Consider the following 19,503-nt stretch of genomic DNA (forward strand, 5'->3'; position numbering starts at 1 on the left):
AGCAAGTGGGGGTATTAGCAGAGGGAATAGGCTCAGTAAGAGGAGCAGGGGTGCTGCAGCAAGCGGGGATAGTATCAGAGGGAATAGGCTCAGTAAGAGGAGCAGGGGTGCTGCAGAAAGCGGGGATAGTATCAGAGGGAAGAGGCTCAGTAAGAGGAGCAGGGGTGCTGCAGAAAGTGGGGGTAGTAGCAGAGGGAATAGGCTCAGTAAGAGGAGCAGGGGGGGTGGAGGCAGAGGGAATAGGCTCAGTAAGAGGAGCAGGGGTGCTGCAGAAAGCGGGGATAGTATCAGAGGGAATAGGCTCAGTAAGAGGAGCAGGGGTGCTGCAGAAAGCGGGGATAGTATCAGAGGTAATAGGCTCAGTAAGAGGAGCAGGGGTGCTGCAGCAAGTGGGGGTAGTAGCAGAGGGAATAGGCTCAGTAAGAGGAGCAGGGGTGCTGCAGAAAGCGGGGATAGCATCAGAGGGAATAGGCTCAGAAAGAGGAGCAGGGGTGCTGCAGAAAGCGGGGATAGTATCAGAGGAAATAGGCTCAGTAAGAGGAGCAGGGGTGCTGCAGCAAGTGGGGGTAGTAGCAGAGGGAATAGGCTCAGTAAGAGGAGCAGGGGTGCTGCAGAAAGTGGGGGTAGTAGCAGAGGGAATAGGCTCAGTAAGAGGAGCAGGGGGGGTAGTAGCAGAGGGAATAGGCTCAGAAAGAGGAGCAGGGGTGCTGCAGAAAGTGGGGGTAGTAGCAGAGGTAATAGTCTCAGTAAGAGGAGCAGGGGTGCTGCAGAAAGCGGGGATAGTATCAGAGGGAATAGGCTCAGTAAGAGGAGCAGGGGTGCTGCAGCAAGTGGGGGTATTAGCAGAGGGAATAGGCTCAGTAAGAGGAGCAGGGGTGCTGCAGCAAGCAGGGATAGTATCAGAGGGAATAGGCTCAGTAAGAGGAGCAGGGGTGCTGCAGAAAGCGGGGATAGTATCAGAGGGAATTGGCTCAGTAAGAGGAGCAGGGGTGCTGCAGCAAGTGGGGGTAGTAGCAGAGGGAATAGGCTCAGTAAGAGGAGCAGGGGTGCTGCAGAAAGCGGGGATAGTATCAGAGGGAATAGGCTCAGTAAGAGGAGCAGGGGTGCTGCAGAAAGCGGGGATAGTATCAGAGGTAATAGGCTCAGTAAGAGGAGCAGGGGTGCTGCAGCAAGTGGGGGTAGTAGCAGAGGGAATAGGCTCAGTAAGAGGAGCAGGGGTGCTGCAGAAAGCGGGGATAGCATCAGAGGGAATAGGCTCAGTAAGAGGAGCAGGGGTGCTGCAGAAAGCGGGGATAGTATCAGAGGTTATAGGCTCAGTAAGAGGAGCAGGGGTGCTGCAGCAAGTGGGGGTAGTAGCAGAGGGAATAGGCTCAGTAAGAGGAGCAGGGGTGCTGCAGCAAGTGGGGGTAGTAGCAGAGGTAATAGGCTCAGTAAGAGGAGCAGGGGGGGTAGTAGCAGAGGGAATAGGCTCAGTAAGAGGAGCAGGGGTGCTGCAGAAAGTGGGGGTAGTAGCAGAGGGAATAGGCTCAGTAAGAGGAGCAGGGGTGCTGCAGAAAGTGGGGGTAGTAGCAGAGGTAATAGGCTCAGTAAGAGGAGCAGGTATGCTGCAGCAAGTGGGGGTAGTAGCAGAGGTAATAGGCTCAGTAAGAGGAGCAGGGGTGCTGCAGAAAGCGGGGATAGTATCAGAGGGAATAGGCTCAGTAAGAGGAGCAGGGATCCTGCAGCAAGTGGGGGTATTAGCAGAGGGAATAGGCTCAGTAAGAGGAGCAGGGGTGCTGCAGCAAGTGGGGGTAGTAGCAGAGGGAATAGGCTCAGTAAGAGGAGCAGGGGTGCTGCAGAAAGTGGGGGTAGTAGCAGAGGGAATAGGCTCAGTAAGAGGAGCAGGGGTGCTGCATCAAAGTGGGGGTAGTAGCAGAGGGAATAGGCTCAGTAAGAGGAGCAGGGGTGCTGCAGAAAGCGGGGATAGTATCAGAGGTAATAGGCTCAGTAAGAGGAGCAGGGGTGCTGCAGAAAGTGGGGGTAGTAGCAGAGGAAAAAGGCTCAGTAAGAGGAGCAGGGGTGCTGCAGAAAGCGGGGATAGTATCAGAGGGAATAGGCTCAGTAAGAGGAGCAGGGGTGCTGCAGCAAGCCGGGATAGTATCAGAGGTAATAGGCTCAGTAAGAGGAGCAGGGGTGCTGCAGAAAGCGGGGATAGTATCAGAGGGAATAGGCTCAGTAAGAGGAGCAGGGGTGCTGCAGCAAGTGGGGGTAGTAGCAGAGGGAATAGGCTCAGTAAGAGGAGCAGGGGTGCTGCAGAAAGTGGGGGTAGTAGCAGAGGGAATAGGCTCAGTAAGAGGAGCAGGGGGGGTAGTAGCAGAGGGAATAGGCTCAGTAAGAGGAGCAGGGGTGCTGCAGAAAGTGGGGGTAGTAGCAGAGGTAATAGGCTCAGTAAGAGGAGCAGGGGTGCTGCAGAAATCGGGGATAGTATCAGAGGGAATAGGCTCAGTAAGAGGAGCAGGGGTGCTGCAGCAAGTGGGGGTATTAGCAGAGGGAATAGGCTCAGTAAGAGGAGCAGGGGTGCTGCAGCAAGCGGGGATAGTATCAGAGGGAATAGGCTCAGTAAGAGGAGCAGGGGTGCTGCAGAAAGCGGGGATAGTATCAGAGGGAATAGGCTCAGTAAGAGGAGCAGGGGTGCTGCAGCAAGTGGGGGTAGTAGCAGAGGGAATAGGCTCAGTAAGAGGAGCAGGGGTGCTGCAGAAAGCGGGGATAGTATCAGAGGGAATAGGCTCAGTAAGAGGAGCAGGGGTGCTGCAGAAAGCGGGGATAGTATCAGAGGTAATAGGCTCAGTAAGAGGAGCAGGGATGCTGCAGCAAGTGGGGGTAGTAGCAGAGGGAATAGGCTCAGTAAGAGGAGCAGGGGTGCTGCAGAAAGCGGGGATAGCATCAGAGGGAATAGGCTCAGTAAGAGGAGCAGGGGTGCTGCAGAAAGCGGGGATAGTATCAGAGGTAATAGGCTCAGTAAGAGGAGCAGGGGTGCTGCAGCAAGTGGGGGTAGTAGCAGAGGGAATAGGCTCAGTAAGAGGAGCAGGGGTGCTGCAGAAAGTGGGGTAGTAGCAGAGGGAATAGGGTCAGTAAGAGGAGCAGGGGGGGTAGTAGCAGAGGGAATAGGCTCAGTAAGAGGAGCAGGGGTGCTGCAGAAAGTGGGGGTAGTAGCAGAGGGAATAGGCTCAGTAAGAGGAGCAGGGGTGCTGCAGAAAGTGGGGGTAGTAGCAGAGGTAATAGGCTCAGTAAGAGGAGCAGGTATGCTGCAGCAAGTGGGGGTAGTAGCAGAGGTAATAGGCTCAGTAAGAGGAGCAGGGGTGCTGCAGAAAGCGGGGATAGTATCAGAGGGAATAGGCTCAGTAAGAGGAGCAGGGATCCTGCAGCAAGTGGGGGTATTAGCAGAGGGAATAGGCTCAGTAAGAGGAGCAGGGGTGCTGCAGCAAGTGGGAGTAGTAGCAGAGGGAATAGGCTCAGTAAGAGGAGCAGGGGTGCTGCAGAAAGTGGGGGTAGTAGCAGAGGGAATAGGCTCAGTAAGAGGAGCAGGGGTGCTGCAGCAAGTGGGGGTAGTAGCAGAGGAAATAGGGCAAAGCAGACAAATGACATTACTCAGAAGTGTGAAATATGAGAGACATTTATCACATCAGTATTTATCAGTCATTGGATACAATCAGGAAGAGCTGGTGCTAATCAAGAGTCTAATGACAGGCATCGGGATTTCGACTCCTATCATTAGTACCCTGCTGGGATTTGACAGTCGGGAAGCCAGCAGTCGGCATCCCGACTGCATACCCTTTAATATGGGACCATCTGAATTACACGGGTTCTGTGGCTGATTAAAACCAGGTGAAAGAGACTTGAAGCCAGTCAGCCACAGAACCTGTGTAATTCATGTGTGTCCCGGATGAAAGGGTTGATATGGTAAATCTAGGCTGAGACAAACATAAAGATATGCCTCCAACATCAATTAATTTGATGCTCCTGCAACAGGAAAATAAGTGTGACGTTAAAGAGCAGCGAATGTTGGGCTCTGTCATGTTGAAGAGTCAGGATTATGGATTTCCTGGATCTGACCAACCGGCCCTGCAGCACTCAATCCTTAATGCTATAAAACAGGGGTAGGCAACCTGTGGCACTCCAGCTGCTGTGTAACTGCCGATCCCAGCATGCACTGCCTGCCATAATTTTAGCATGCCCTAACAGCAAAACTGTGGCATAGCATGCTGGGACATGTAGTCCCAGAGCCACAAGTTTCCTACCCCTGCTGTAGAACATTGATGGGGATTGGCAACGGAGGCTTGCTGTGCCCTTACCTACTGCCTCCAGCTCCTTCCCGTTTTATTTCCAGCTGGTCCCAGGTTATCATCTCTGCTCTATGCCCCAACAAGATTCAACTGCAGAATCAGTTCTACTGAACAGGTCCACAGGTGCACCTCTAATGGTCATACTGTATAGTAGAGGGGGAATATTGATTAAGCGGTGACTTTACAAAGATACCACAGGAATTTAAAAGAGGAATTACACTGAATGCAAAACCTTGAGTGTTTCAACATTATTGACCTTCTAAATCCTGCGGTCAGAACTGCCGAAAACCGTTGCTTGGTACATATTCCTCTAAGACTGAATATGATTCTATTGAATAGTGGGCCTGATTCAGAGATTGACGCTCTGAACGAGCGCTCGCTCTGAATCAGGGCGTTTTTTTTTTTGTGCGGCCTCCTGGCCGCTTGTATATCTGTGGGTGACCACCCACAGCTATAGCGAGCGGCCAGGTTGATGGTTGCGATGGTCAAGACCATTGCGACCATCGGGCTTGCGACGAGACCCTTATGGTAGGGTCTCGTGGCCGCATGCCCCAGAGAGCTTCTGGCTCTAATAGAGCCGGAAGCTCTCCCACTGACATCACTGGTAATGTCAGTGGGGCCGCCCACAAACGGCAGGCGTTCGCTTGGGAACGCCTCTGTTTGTGAAGCCACCCCCCGGCCACGCCTTGCAAAGGGGGCGAGCTGTCAATCACGATCGACAGCTCGCCCCCTTTGGTGCAAGGCCGGAGCAACGGAGCACCCGTTGCTAGCCGGGTCTCGCGCATGCGCACGATGGAGCCGGTTCCGTCGTGCACATGCCCAGTGGCCAAACATCGACCCGGTTGCGAGCGCTCAGCGCTTGCGACCGGGTCTGAATCAGACCCAGTATTCCTTGCCAGAAGCAGCCAACCTCTCCAACACATCCTTCACACACAGTGCAGGGAGGTCACGCAATACCAGCAGAGCATCTGAGATCAAGAGGACGAATGGCATGGAGTCCGCACACCATGTGACCTTCCCTCCTGCCTCCCTGGGAATGAGCTGCAGTGATCCCTCCTCACTTAGGGGGTCTATGTACTAAGGGGAGAAAAGGGGTAAAAATGCTAAATGTAGAGAAAATCCCTGTACATACTGCTTCTCAGTATGTACTAAAGGGATTTTCTCTGCCTGCCGCCTGCCAGTGCTAAGTGCAGGCTACAATATCACACTGCACCCGGGGCACTTAGCGCTGCCATAAACACCTATGGCAGCGCTAAGTGTGCCAGGTATTACTAAGAGGAGAAGTCACTTACCGTCTGCTGACTTCTCCAGCGCTGATATCGCCTCCTGTAGCTGCCGGTATCTGCTTCTCCTCACTGGAGAAGCAGGACTTGAGCTGTGTCAGGTTGGCCATTTGTAAATAAAGTTTGTTGGAAAATAAAATAAATCACTACTGCTGCTGCTGCTGCTGGCCAGAGCCTGGAGATGGTGAGTAACACAGGGCTGTAGGGGAAGGGAGTCTCAGCTGTTACCGCCGAGGGGGTGACTTAACGTTCACCCTCCTCGGCTGGTCTATTTTTAGTAAGTGCTGCGTTAGCCAGCTCTTGCTTCACAGTGGTAGCAGGCGAAGCAGGAGTTGCATTAATACCGTAAGAAAATATGGACAGATGACCACGTGGCCGCCTTGCAAAGCTGAACAGCTGAGGCGCCACATCGAGCTGCCCACGAAGGACCCACAGACCTAGTTGAATGAGCCTTAACAGAAGATGGAACAGGAAGGCCCTCGTGAGCAAAAGCTTCAGAGATAGCCAGTCGAATCCATCCTGCCAATGTTTCTTTAGTGGCAGGCCAACCTCTGTTATGGAAGCCATAAAGGACAAACAAAGAGTCTGACTTCCGATAGACAGAAGTGCGGTCCACATAGATTTTCAAGGTCCGCACCACATCCAAGGTGGCCTCACCAACCGAAAGGTCCGGTGAAGTAAACGATGGTACAATAATTTCCTCGCTGATATGGAAACTAGATACCACCTTTGGAAGAAACCCAGGACGAGTGCGCAGCACAGCCCTGTTTCTATGAAAAATTGGAAATGGAGGTCTACATGAGAGAGCTCCCAATACCGAAACCCTTCTGGCCGAAGCAATAGCCAGAAGGAATACCGTCTTAATGGTTAGCCATTTCAAATCCACTGAGCCCAGTGGCTCAAATGGCGGTCCTTGAAGAGTCTTCAAGACCACAGCCAGATCCCATGGTGCCACAGGTGGAACAAAGGTAGGCTGAATAAGAAGCACCCTTTGCATAAAGGTGTGGACATCATGAAGCATAGCTATCCTACGATGAAACCACACTGAAAGTGCAGACACTGGTACCTTCAGGGAAGCTAGGCGAAGACCCTGGTCTAAACCCGCCTGTAGGAAGGCCAGAACCCTGGACAATCTGAACACCTGAGGAGCATAACCTCTAGTGTGACACCGCTGGAAGAAAGCCGCCACACTCTATGGTAGATGTTGGCAGATGAAGGCTTCCGAGCTCTCAGCATGGTGTTGACCACCGAACTGGAGAAACCTCTGGACCTCAAGAGGACAGTCTCAATAGCCACGCTGTCAAAGACAGTCGACTCAGGTCCAGATGAAGGCAAGGACTCTGAGATAGCAGGTCCTGATGTTGAGGCAACAACAGCGGAGTGTCCACTGAGAGACTCTGAAGATCCGTGTACCAGTGCCGCCTGGGCCACGCTGGAGCAATCAGCAGTAGCGTGCCGCCTTCTTGCTTGAATTTGCGTATCACTCGAGGAAGGGAGAACGGAGGGAAGAGGTACGCATACTGGAAGGTCCATTTGACGGCCAGAGCGTCCACTAGACAAGCCTTTGCATCTCTTGTTCTTGACCCGAACATTGGCAGTTTGTTGTTGTGTCATGAGGCCATGAGATCTATCTCTGGAAGGCCCCACTTGTTCACCGGTAGCTGACACACCTCCTGGTGAAGAGACCACTCTCCTGGATGCACGTCTTGACGGCTGAGAAAGTCTGCTTCCCAGTAGAGAACTCCTGGTATGAACACTACTGATATTGCGGTGAGATGCTATTCTGCCCGTACTAGAATGCGGGACACCTCTGTCAGAGCCGCCTGACAGAGTCCCTCCTTGGCGGTTTATGTATGCCACCGTGGTGGCGTTGTCCGACTGTACCTGCACAGGTTTACCCTGCAGGACCTGTCTTGCTTGCTGGAGAGCCTTGTGAAGCCACCCCCCGGGGTGTTTATTGGAAGAGCAGCTTCTACCGATGTCCACCTTCCCTGAAAGAAGTGTGGACCCATCACCGCTCCCCAGCCTCGGAGACTGGAATCCGTCGTCAGAAGGGCCCAGTCTGCATTCCAAAAGGGGCGCCCCTTGTTCAGGTGGGGCATCTGTAGGCACCAGGCCAGAGATAATCGCACCTCCGGGGAAAGCACCATTGTCTGTGTCGTTATCCTTTGGGGCGACCCATTCCATCCGGAGAGGATCAGCTTCTGCAGAGGTCTTGAGTGAAACTGGGCAAACTCCACCATGTCGAACATGGATACCATGGATCCCAGTAACCTCATTGCCGAGTGAATAGACACCCGGCGACTCTGCAGGCAAAGACGGACCTTTGCTTGTAACGCAGAGATCTTTTCTCCCGTCACCAAGATCCTCTGATGTTGGGAATCCAACAGAGCTCCTAGATGGAGCATCCTCTGTGATGGTACCAGGGAGGACCAATTTATCAGCCAGCCGAGAGACTGCAATACAGAGACTGTTAGTTGCAGATGGCGCTGAAGTTTCTCTGAGGACTCCGCCAGTAACAGGAGATCGTCCAGATAAGGTAAAAGGCTGACTCCCTGCAACCGCAGGTGGGCTGCCATAACGGCCATAACTTTGGTGAACCTCCGAGGTGCTGTAGCCAGACCGAAGGGCAGAGCCTGAAACTGGAAGTGGTCCTTGACCACTGCAAATCTGAGGAAGCACTGGTGTGCTGGGACAATAGGGATATGCAAGTGAGCATCCTGAATATCCAGCTACACCATGAAACCCCCAGGATCCATTGCTAAAATAATGGAACGCAGGGTCTCCATCCTGAACCGAGGAACCATCAGAAATTTGTTGAGGGATTTGAGGTTGAGTATTGGCCGGTAGGACCCATTGGGTTTCTGCACCAGAAAAAGATTGGAGTAATACCCCAATCCCTTCTGAGACAAAGGAACTGGCACTATAACTCCATTCTGGAGCATCGAGTGCATTACCTTCTTGAGTTCCCAGGCCTTGTCCTGATTGGACGGAAGGCCCATGGTGAAAAACCGTCTGGGAGGCCATCTGCGGAAGGAGAGGGCGTACCCCTCAGAGACCACTTCTCTGACCCATGTGTCTGAAGTGGTCAGACACCACCTTTGGGCGAATTTTAGAAGTCGGCCTCCCACTTTGAGGTCCCCAAAGAGAGGCACGTCAGGCCGAAGGTTTGTCATCGGACTTGGGAGTGGGACGTCTGGTACTCCAGGCCTGCTTCCTGGGCTTTGTAGGTTTCTTGGCGGCAGTCCTCCTAGGAAAGGACTGTACCTTGGGTCTGTTCTGCGTTCTGTAGGGCCGAAAGGACGAAGAACCCGCTCCTGATGGGACAGTAGTGGAAAACAGACACGCAGACTTAGATGTTGCCGAAGTATCCACAACTTTGTCTAGCTCAGGGCCAAACATCACTTCTCCATTGAAGGGTAACCCTCCAAACCCTTTTTGGAATCAGCATCCGCCTTCCAAGAACGCAACCACAGGATACGACGAGCCGCCACTGCTGCCGAGGAGATCTTGGACGCCATGAGGCCCATATCTAAAGCTGCCTCATTAATGAAGGTAGCTGAGTCCCTTAAATTACCCACCAACTCCACCTGTTAAGGTGACGAGTCTGGGTCCAGGGATGCCTCCAAGGTATCAGCCCAGTGCTCCATAGCTCTTGCCACCCAGCACACGGCCAAAGCCGGTCTGGACACGCCTCCTGCAAGGGAATAAATAATTTTCAAATATATTTCTACCCTGCGATCCGTTGGATCCTTTAAGGAGGACATAGAGGGCATAGGCAACGTAGCACTCTTTACTAGACTTGTGAATATACTTGTGGCGGGTTATCCCATTTTGCCAAATAATTATCTGCAAAAGGGTATGCCACCGCAAACCGTCTAGGGGGCTGGTAACGCTTACCCGGCATTTTCCACGCCTCCTCTAAATGATCCACTAGTTGATCAGATAGGGGAAACACCGTAGCATCACTTTTAATATCCTTGAAAAAGGCATATTTTGATTTAGCTACAGGAGGAGCGTAATCCTCAATAACCAAGGCCGTGCGCACCGCACGTATGAGCCATCATCTGTCGTCACAGCATCCTGATCTTGATGAGGTTGCAGCTGACGCTTCTGCGCCCGCACAGACGACTCGCCCTGTAACACCTCTGATAGCTGTTGTACTGAGGTAGAAAGTGAATTAGCCCACGCAGGTTCATGGAACACCTGAGGGGGCGACTACAGGAAACTCTGAGGTACGATTAACTGTTTAGGAAACCCCTGCATAGGGGACGACACCATAGACTGCTGTGAGATCCCCATCTGGGGACACGCAGGGGGTTGTCGTTAACTGGCCCACCAGGATAGTAAGTGCCGTAGCAAAACAAGCCCATGGTAGCTCCTGCACAGGTGTAGTGACAGAAGTCGGCCGTGCCAACCGCAGGCACGCCTTACATAATCCATCAGAGTTACCATCACCCTCTGCCAATGGTACCTTGCATACAGTACACTTAGGCGGAATGGGGAAATCGTACTGTCAGACATACTGAGTGTGTGACCCGGAGCTGTATGTGACCACCGCACTTCACAACAAGTTGTATAGTGAGGTATAAATCCCCCTTGCAACTCCGCACCGCAAGGGCTTGTTAGCAGAGAAGAAAAACAGGGATAGGGAAAATAGCTGATAGAATGTGAAAGTAACAGACAGCAGCGCTAGCACAAAGTAACATACACTGCAGAATATTGAAAACCCTGCAGTATCTGCACTTCATCAACTAACCAGACCTCAGCCTGGTAGGACACAGCGCTGCATACACTGACCTTGCACCGGAGGAGAGGTATGCAGGGGGACCCAGACCACGATGCCCGCGTTAACAGCTTCCAGCAGCGTTTGCCACATGTATTAAAATGGCCACCGAGGAGCAGAGGGAGGGCTGGTCCGGGGGCGGAGCGCATGCAGATGCCTAACCACCCTGTGGAGAGGCCGTGTGCAGCGGGGGAGGCGCCGGCTGCTTAGCAGGGAAAGCGCGCTCCCCTGGCATGCATTTAACCCCTGGGATGCTGGACATTTACTGTTTCTGTCCAGTCCTCAGTCCCAGGGGGTAGTAGAAGGCGCAGGGATCAGTAGCATGGTTCCACACTGCAGCCAGTCCCCAGGGAGCCCCCTGCCTGGGGACTAAGGACTGTGCTATTCGGCTGGGACCCACCACGGGACCTTGCCGCTTACCTGAACCCCCGTAAATCCAGCCACATTCCGGGCAACCGGGGCCACCGTTAGCTGTGACCCCAGTCACCCACCAGCATCCCCGGATCAGTACCGGCGTTCTGGTACCAGCGGGGTGTAGGAGCAACGACATGGACGTCAGTACAGACTGTCCATGTTGTCTGCTCGTTAGATGCAGACCCCCACTCTGTACGGTGCATCCGACTTCGGCCAGGCACCGACGAAAACTGAGTGCCTGAGGCTCGGGGGCGGGGTATAGGAGAGGGGCCCCAGTGCATCCTGGGAGGATGGAGACATTTTTTGCTCTGTGGTGCCTGGGTGTCTGCTGCCATCGCGTATACCCCAAGGTATCCTGTGGATACTCTATGGACCGTGAAGTAGAAGTACACGTTCCTCAATGCACTCTAACAAATGGCAACATCGCACATTATTACTATTGCTCCACAGCTGAGAGAAAGACAGGACATTAAAAAGAGATTATGGTTTGAATTGAAACAATTCCAAAAACTTCCTAATTGAGGTCTTTTCTGGCATTTTCAGATAAGCCGGATTTCTCATTGTAGTCCTTAAAACAAGGCAAAAGCTAAACACAGGGCAAGGGGCAGATCATTGCAGGAACTATCCAGGAGTGGCAATAAGCGGCCTCCAGCTGTTGTTGAACTACAGAACCCAGAATGCACTGACACCAGTTTAGCATGCTTTGATAGCAAAACTATGGCAGTGCATGCTGTGATGAGTAGTTTCACAGCAGCTGAAGGGTCACTTATTGCCCACCAATCCTGGTTACCTACAAATGCAACGGTTTTTAAAGAACAAAGGAAGCAGCATAACAGAGACCTGTACAGATTGGCCAGTCATACAGACCCCTTCTAACATCACTGTGCAAAGCCATATCCTCCTCCTGGAGTGGATCTGCAAGCTTTCAATCATTCCTGGTAAGTAGACCACCTCCTTTCCTCTCCATGTCACCCATATTAGGGTCTCTCTGCAGTAAGAGGATGTATACAATGAAGGCAAGTGGGGATTATTTGGAGAGCAGAGGTCCTACTTGAGCTGAGGCACAGAAATGTGTGTAGTAGCCTGGTGTGGCTTTATATTTGGACATCTGTCTCTGAGGAGCTGTGTGCGGGTATCTGTTAGGAGTGGTCCCCGTGCATAACTGGCCATTCGTCCATGACATGCTGTCTCCTGGACATTCAACCGTTTCAGTGCCATCAGGTTCAGCGGTTTTCTAAATCGCTGTTTTTGTTGAGGCAGTTGTAATGATTACATTTATAGTATTCTAACTTACCCATCTACTACCCGGACACTTTCCTTGTCCTTATGGAGACTTAGGGGTATATTTACTAAAGTGGGGGTTTTTAGGAGTGGAGATGTTGCCCATAGCAACCAATAAGATTCTAGCCATTATAGAAGGTGCTAGATAAATGTAAGTAGAATCTGATTGGTTGCTATGGGCAACATCAGCACTTTAATAAATATACCCCTTATTGTTTTTGCAGATACGGCTCTCCAGTGGTTGGTTAAAGGTTTTAAAAATTTCCATTATTGCACAGTATTTTTTCATCTTTAGTTAACAAAGTTCATGCTATTTTTTGTTTGTTCTGAAAATTTGCATTTGCTTAATTGTGATTAACACAGGGACGGTGGTGTATATTCTGGATATAGTTTCATGCTATCCTTCTTTGCAGGCAATGAGCAAACAAGGGGTGATTGATGTCTACTACTTTTTTTGCCTGATCTCACTAAAATGTTTGGACCTTACCTGACCAGACCCAGTTAGGTGATTTCCTGTATGTCAAACATACTCCTTGCTACTAATGCTGGGTACACACTAGCAGATATATTGGCCGATCATTTGATCGGCCAATATATCGGGTGCCCATCGGCCAGCTCGTACCAGCGATATGTCTGTGAACAACGTCATTCCCAGACATTGCGTCGGCTGTGCTGCACAGCTGATGGCAGATATATCTGTCCGGAATCGGTATGTAATAAAGACAGACGGAATCCAGTTGGTCAGAATCCCGACAGGGTTAACATACTGGCACTTGGAGTTCGGTATGCTAACCCTCCCCCTCTCCCTATCCTAACCCTCCCTCCCTGGTGCCTGAACCTAACCTTCCCCCCCTAGTGCCTAAAGTTAACCTCCCCTTCCTCACACCCTATCCCTAAGCCCCCCTCTAGTGCCTAACCCTAACGCTCCCTCTTACCTTCGGCATTCTGACGCCGGTATGGTAAGCGTTGGCATCCAGACCGCCGGGATGCCGAACACATACCATTTGTGCATCATGTTGTGTGTACGGACGATCAACCAACTGCCCGTACATTTGCCGCGGGGAGGAGATCGCTGCGCAACCCCCGGCCAGATAACAGATGATGATTGTTCAGTGCGTATGAACAACCATCATCTGCAGATAACTTGACATGCAGATATATCTTTTAGGTGTGTACCCAGCTTAAGCCACACTCACAAACAATCTATTTAGGTGTATAATATCAGTAAGAGTGACAGGAGCGCTGTGGGAAAAGACAATCTAGGTGACAGACAGAACAATTAATGGTCAGAGTACTGATGGTGAATTCTGCAAGTGGACAAATTAGAACCTTATCTTATCCCAAATTCCTCTTTAGTTGTTTTGGGCCAAAGATAAAACACTTTATCTGTCCTGCTTATAATTGTGCACCCACGTTCTGTCAATCTTCATTTACTTCATTCAAAATAATATATATATTTTTTGTAAGCAGCAATAATAATAATATCACACTCACAACAGATCAATTCCGATTTTTTTTTTAAATTTATTTATGTAACACAGTGTAGAAAGCTATTAGTTCATAAGCAATGATTCTGTACAATCATCCAGCAGAAAGTTGTCATTAAGGAATCTCTGCTAATTTTCGACCAGCAGGGCACTTTTTTCCCTAAAAAAAGTGCTTAGAATTATCAGAGACACACGAAACCCCATAAAAGCTGGAGGGCACCGCAACACATTGTGTCGCGGACACATCCAACGCCGATGTGGTTAAAGCTTAAAAGGTACATGTTAAAGAAAAATATTTATAATTTTTTTGTTACATTTTTAATTAAATTTTCGCAATTCCTAAAGTGTGCACATAAAACAGGCACAAAAAAAACAAATGTGTATTTCCATGATTTTCTACATCACTAACACAGCAGAACAATCTGTACAATAACACAGTAGAGAGGGAAAAAAAAAAAGAAAGAATAAAAAATTTTGCATGGAATATTAAAAAAATAAAAATAAAATTCGATTTACTTTTAAAATGCATAGCGGAGGTGAAAAAAAAAAATTTACTCAGCAAAAAAAGCAGCAAAAACCTCACATACACATAATGCATCCCCAATCTTTTTGTAAAGCAGTTTTCACCCAGGACTTAAATTTTTGTCACGACTCACAAGAATAATATACAACCGGTTTAAAGGGTCTATATGATAAATAAGGGAGAGGCAGCTACTCATGCACTAGTTTAAAGACAGCTAAACTCTTTACAGTACACAAAAACATTCATTGAATAATGTTATGTAAAGACTAAAATGTTAAGAGAATACATTACTGATTTTAGTTTATTACTTCAAGCATCTACTTGTGTTACAGCACAGCTGTCAAAAGGCGAAAATTAGTAAATAATAAAACAGTGGTGTATTTTTTTTGTTTTGTTTATGTTTTTGTGTTTTTTTTTATTCTCTCAACATGATCTTTTTATATTCTTATATTTATATATGTATATAGCTGAACACCGATGGGCAGTGAAGCAATCATTTGCTGTCCGAGACGAGAGGCTTCTTTTGGTGTTCTTAGTTCTGCATCTGTTCAAAGAACTTGTAGGTTGGGTTTTCGTAACCGTTTTGCTGCATTTTGGTCAGGTGGCGCTCCTCCGGGGTCACCGCAGCATCAACCTGTGGGATGAACAGCAGAGATACATATTTAAGCATTAAAGTATTTTTAAATATCGTTTTAAAAAGATTATGGCCCTCATTCAGAGCCGCTCGTTAGCGGCAGTACGCTCGTTCCGAGCGATGTTTGCACATCTGCGCATGCGTACGCTTTTTAGTACGCATGCGCGAACCAGTCAGTGCGGCCGAAAATCCTTTGTACGCTATATAGCGAGTGCCTGCTATTTTGAGTGACAGAATGAGGCGTATGTGGGTGGTAACAGGGGAAGGTGCTTGAAAATGGGGAGTGGAGATCCGAACGCAGGCGTGCTTAAAGGTCAAAACGGGCGTTTTATGGGTGTGTATATTTAAAACAGCAGCGTCATTGACCACGTCACTGGGTTATTTTATAGCCAGAACTGCTCGCAAGATTGTGGTAGCAAACACCAACCACAAGAATAGCGAGCAGTTCATACGCTGGTCGATGTACTCGATTAATCTAATAAATAGCGGACATGACGTAGGATGCGTGCGGCCAGGGGGCGTTTTTAACAAATAAACGAGCGTATGTTTTGCTCGTTCGTTCAGACTTAGAGGTGTGAACACACTGCAATGTGCGTACGGATCATTTAAATAGCCACCCCTTGTTTTTAAACGAACGACCGCAAATAGCGTCCGGCTCTGAATGAGGGCCTATATCCCTGTATGTAATAGTGAATACGGCCTCTAGTAGCATCTTCTGTGGACCCCTATCCTGTGCACTGGAAATGCCTAACGATATTAGACCTTTAAAGAGTTACGGGTATTATTTGCTAATTCGGCGGCACTGGATGTGGGATATAAAAGGCAATAATATCAAATGCAAATCACGTCTGGTTTTGCATTTAATATTAGTGTCGTTTTAAAACCCGGCAGCCGGAACCACCAACAAGTAAAGATGAGAGTTGGCTGATTATATGTTACTGTTGTGTCCACCTTCTACTGTATCTCCCAGTCATTTCACTTCAATACTGCAATGGAATCTCAAAAGAGGGCTCCATAATATAAAGATTTTTGGGGGCGGGTAAATCATTTCTAAAAAGTAGATTTCTTAAAGAGCTTAAATCTAAAAAAACCTACAAAATGCCATTTAATATGCTGTTTAAAATGTTTTTCTGTAAAATAAAACCCCAAAAACAAATTGTAAGTATGGTAAAACACGTAGGTACAACATGAACCTTGCACGTGGCTAGAGCAGGAATGGACAAACCTAAGGGTCAAGTATCCATGTTATCTAAAGATATACTGCTGGTGCTTAACCTTAGAGACTGAATTATATAGATCTTAAGGGAGATTTAGTTTTTCCCCATTATTAGAAAACCACCTTCTCTGAAATCCCTCTGTGTTCTGCTTACTATAACATAAGTTGTAATTTCCCCAATAAAGGGGGTCTCCACCCAAAGTGCTTAATTTAACATGTACCATGGGGACAGATATTTAAAAATGTACTTGCATTCACTTCTTCTGACGCAGCAGACTCTATGCTGTGCTGGCCCTGTCATGTTTGTGCAAGTTATTAACAGTACACTTACCTGCAAGATGTCTTGGCATTCTATTTATGGCTGATTTAAGACTGGGTAAGGTTATCTTTTTTTCAGCTTACTCCCACTCCCCCCCCCCTCCCCCCTTATATGCAAGAGTGTAAGCTACGCATTTTGGGCAGATGACCCTACAATATGCAGTCATTTATTTGCCAGTTACGAAACTGCTACAGCGATAAGACAGAACTTACATTGGGACTATACAGAAAATCTGCCAAGTCGGGTTTGTATTTAAAATGCAGTAGAGAGAGAATATTTACTCGGAATCTACTATATTAACGAGTTAAAACAGGATTAAAAATATATTTTTATTGACCTTACAGATATACCTGGAAATCACTTTGTGGGGTCTATTCATGAAGCAGAGAAGAGCCCTATTTGGCTGGAATCAGGGCTCTTCTCTGCTTCGTGCTATTCATGAAGCATGTTTACGGTGGAGAGGTGAATTACTTTTCCAACGGCACCCCCGCTCCATACCTGCATCGCATCACCTGAGGATGGTGTAATATGTACCGCAAGCCGAACAGGAAGGGGAAGCTGCATACCTCCCTGATCTCTGTCTGGCACCCGGCGCAGGCTCCGCCCCCTTTTCCCAGCGCCCATTGCAGCAGGTCTGACCAGACCTGCAGCACTCGGACGCCGGTGCGTGCACAGTGAGAAGCAGGCATATTGGGCTCCCGATATACCTGTATTCTCACTGCGTCCAGGAGATCGCGGAGGGCCGGACACCGCAGGAAGACGTCGGAGAGGTAAGTGTACATGAATGGCTACTAAACATCACTATATATCGGATCAATGTGATGCGATACATAGTGAAATCTTTTAGTAGCCACTTTATGTTCTACATGAATAGACCCATTTGTCTCTAAATCTCTTCTAAAATTAATATTTACGAACACGTAATAGATGTTCTATCCAGGAGTCAGCGTCATATGTGCTCTGCTACTAACAGACCCAATTAACATTATATATTACAAGGAAATATCACTGACTATCTGGATTTTGTAAAGCATGATTTGGGGAAACTGGACTGAACACAACCCATAGGGTGTAGTGCAAATGGCTTAAAAAAAATCCTCATAGGACTTTATCTGCATTTCAAATTATTACAAATCTTTAGTGAAGTAGATGATAGTCAGACACATTTTTAAGTGAGACTGCGACAAAAACTCACCTCTGTAATCCTAACTTAAATGACCAATACTTTGAGCCAAGAGTGTCAGGAGCGGAAGCCAAAATGAATTCCACATTTCTAATGCAGGTGAAGCAGGATTTGTAGCAGTATTTGGTCACCGGGATGAAGCTTCATCCTTTCATTATATAGAATGACAGTAGCCGTGACCTTCCCGCTACGTATTTTCTATCAGTACCTACTATTGCTGCTACTCTAACAGGAAAAATAGGTTTACAATCTGGTACACATAACCTGCGTGCTATTGTTGTATACAGTTTGACAATGGAGAGTGTGCTGCCGGATTTGTCTACTGGCAACTGAGACAAACCAGTGACTGCTAATTTTGAGGTTCTACTGCCAAGTTCACCCACAGTCCTGCGCTCACCTCTACTACACCGTGATGGATAGACGTGTACTGCTTCTTCTTCAGCATCACCAGAGTGATTACAATAACCGTGGCTATGACAAGGCCGCCAACCATTAGACCGATAATTGCTCCTTTGTTTGAACCGACTTCTTCTGCAAAGAATACCTGGAAAAAGGAGATAAAATGTTTTTTTCCTTTTATTCAGTAAGCGAATATCCTCACTAATAATAATAATAAAAAAAATTTGGATTTTTGGAAGTTACCATTAAATCCTTTCCTTTGGATTCCATGGTAGACACTGGAGTACTCTGGGATGTATTGAGATGGTTCGAGGAGACTTGGGTAATTTAAAATAAAAATAAGGAGGAGAGGTGATAGAACGAACTAATATATTGTGAACAGGACACTCAACAGAAAAACAGGACCTAAAAATCCAAACATCTAACACAAAGGAATAAGGAAAAAGAAGCATTGAGGTAGGATGTCCAGTGTACCCCATGGAAATCAAAGAAAATGTTAAAATGGCAAATTCCAAAAGTCCTGTTTTCTTTTTTGTTCCATAGGGGACACTGGAGTATTCCGGGGAGCACTGTCCACATGGGAGGGAACGCTCCTGAGCCGAGCGAAGCACCCTATATCCAAAGCTAACATCCCTGGACATAAAGATGTCCAATCGATAGAATTTAGTGAAGGTATGTACCGAAGAGCAGGTAGCTGAACTACAAAGCTGTTCAGTGGAAGCACCATGTATTTTTGCTCACAAAGCCCCTATGAACCTAGCAAAGTGTGATCTAATTCGGTCAGGTACAGGTCGGTCTGCTGAAGTGCAGGCTTGACGGCTTACCGCCGTAATCCATCAAGCAATGGTCTGCTTAGCCTCTCTTATGGAAGTCGTAAAGGACAAAAAGATCGTCAGGACAAAGTTCATTTGTCCTCTGAAAATAGAGACACTCCCATGATGGAGGCGGACTGCCAGTGAAAAAGGGGCGATCAAAAGGGTTTCCAACGGTCCGCCCCCAAAGTATAAAAAAAAATAAAAATGAATGAAGGCTGTATCGGCACTAAAAACAACTGAGGTGCCTTTGGCCAGTGGGGGGTAGAGAAGGAGGAGCCTTACCTGCAGCGTTTTGAACCACCTCATATATCCCAGAGTACTCCAGTGTCCCCATGGAATGAAAAGCAGTCTGATATATATATATAATATGATTAGATCACTAATCCAGTTTATGCGATTGAACATGACATTTCCAAAAAAAAAAAAAAAAATACATATATATATATATATTTTTTTATTGTTTGACGTAATGTTGATTAGTAGTAGTAATTCCGTAGCAATCCCGTATTTATTACACAATGTAAGAAGACAGAGGCCTAGATTTATCATTGATTGAATTTTTTGTTATCAATAATTACTAATGATTTTCAAATACATGACAGTTAGGAGCCTATTGGTTGGAGCACCATTTAAAATCACTAACGCATGACAACAAGAATATCACTCTGGGCCAAAATATGAAAAATGTCAAAGGGGGTGAATAATTATAGCCATTGCATATGTATTTGTTGATTGTATATACAGTTATATGCAAAATGATGGAAATCCCAGTTCAAATTGTATGTTTTACTGTACAGCGAAGTGAAAACAAACTAGCACAGGCTCTGCGGGGTACAAACAT

The 19,503-nt window shown here is 47.9% G+C and overlaps 1 protein-coding gene across 4 annotated transcripts in view; it reads right to left on the reverse strand.

Moving 5' to 3' along the window:
- Nucleotides 1-13,586: 13,586 nt before the first annotated feature.
- APP (amyloid beta precursor protein) overlaps nucleotides 13,587-19,503 on the reverse strand; it is a 279,838-nt gene continuing 273,921 nt past the window's right edge. For all 4 annotated transcript variants that reach the window (XM_088481634.1, XM_088481637.1, XM_088481633.1 and 1 more), the window contains 2 exons: nucleotides 17,846-17,992; nucleotides 13,587-14,730 (listed from right to left, as the gene is read on the reverse strand). In XM_088481634.1, the coding sequence (XP_088337760.1) occupies nucleotides 14,629-14,730; nucleotides 17,846-17,992 (249 nt within the window). In that variant the 3' untranslated portion in view covers nucleotides 13,587-14,628. The remainder of the gene's footprint in view (nucleotides 14,731-17,845; nucleotides 17,993-19,503) is intronic.

This window comes from Taudactylus pleione, unplaced genomic scaffold, assembly GCF_031769625.1.
Source record: "Taudactylus pleione unplaced genomic scaffold, aTauple2 ptg000276l, whole genome shotgun sequence".
Taxonomy (NCBI): Eukaryota; Metazoa; Chordata; class Amphibia; order Anura; family Myobatrachidae; genus Taudactylus; species Taudactylus pleione.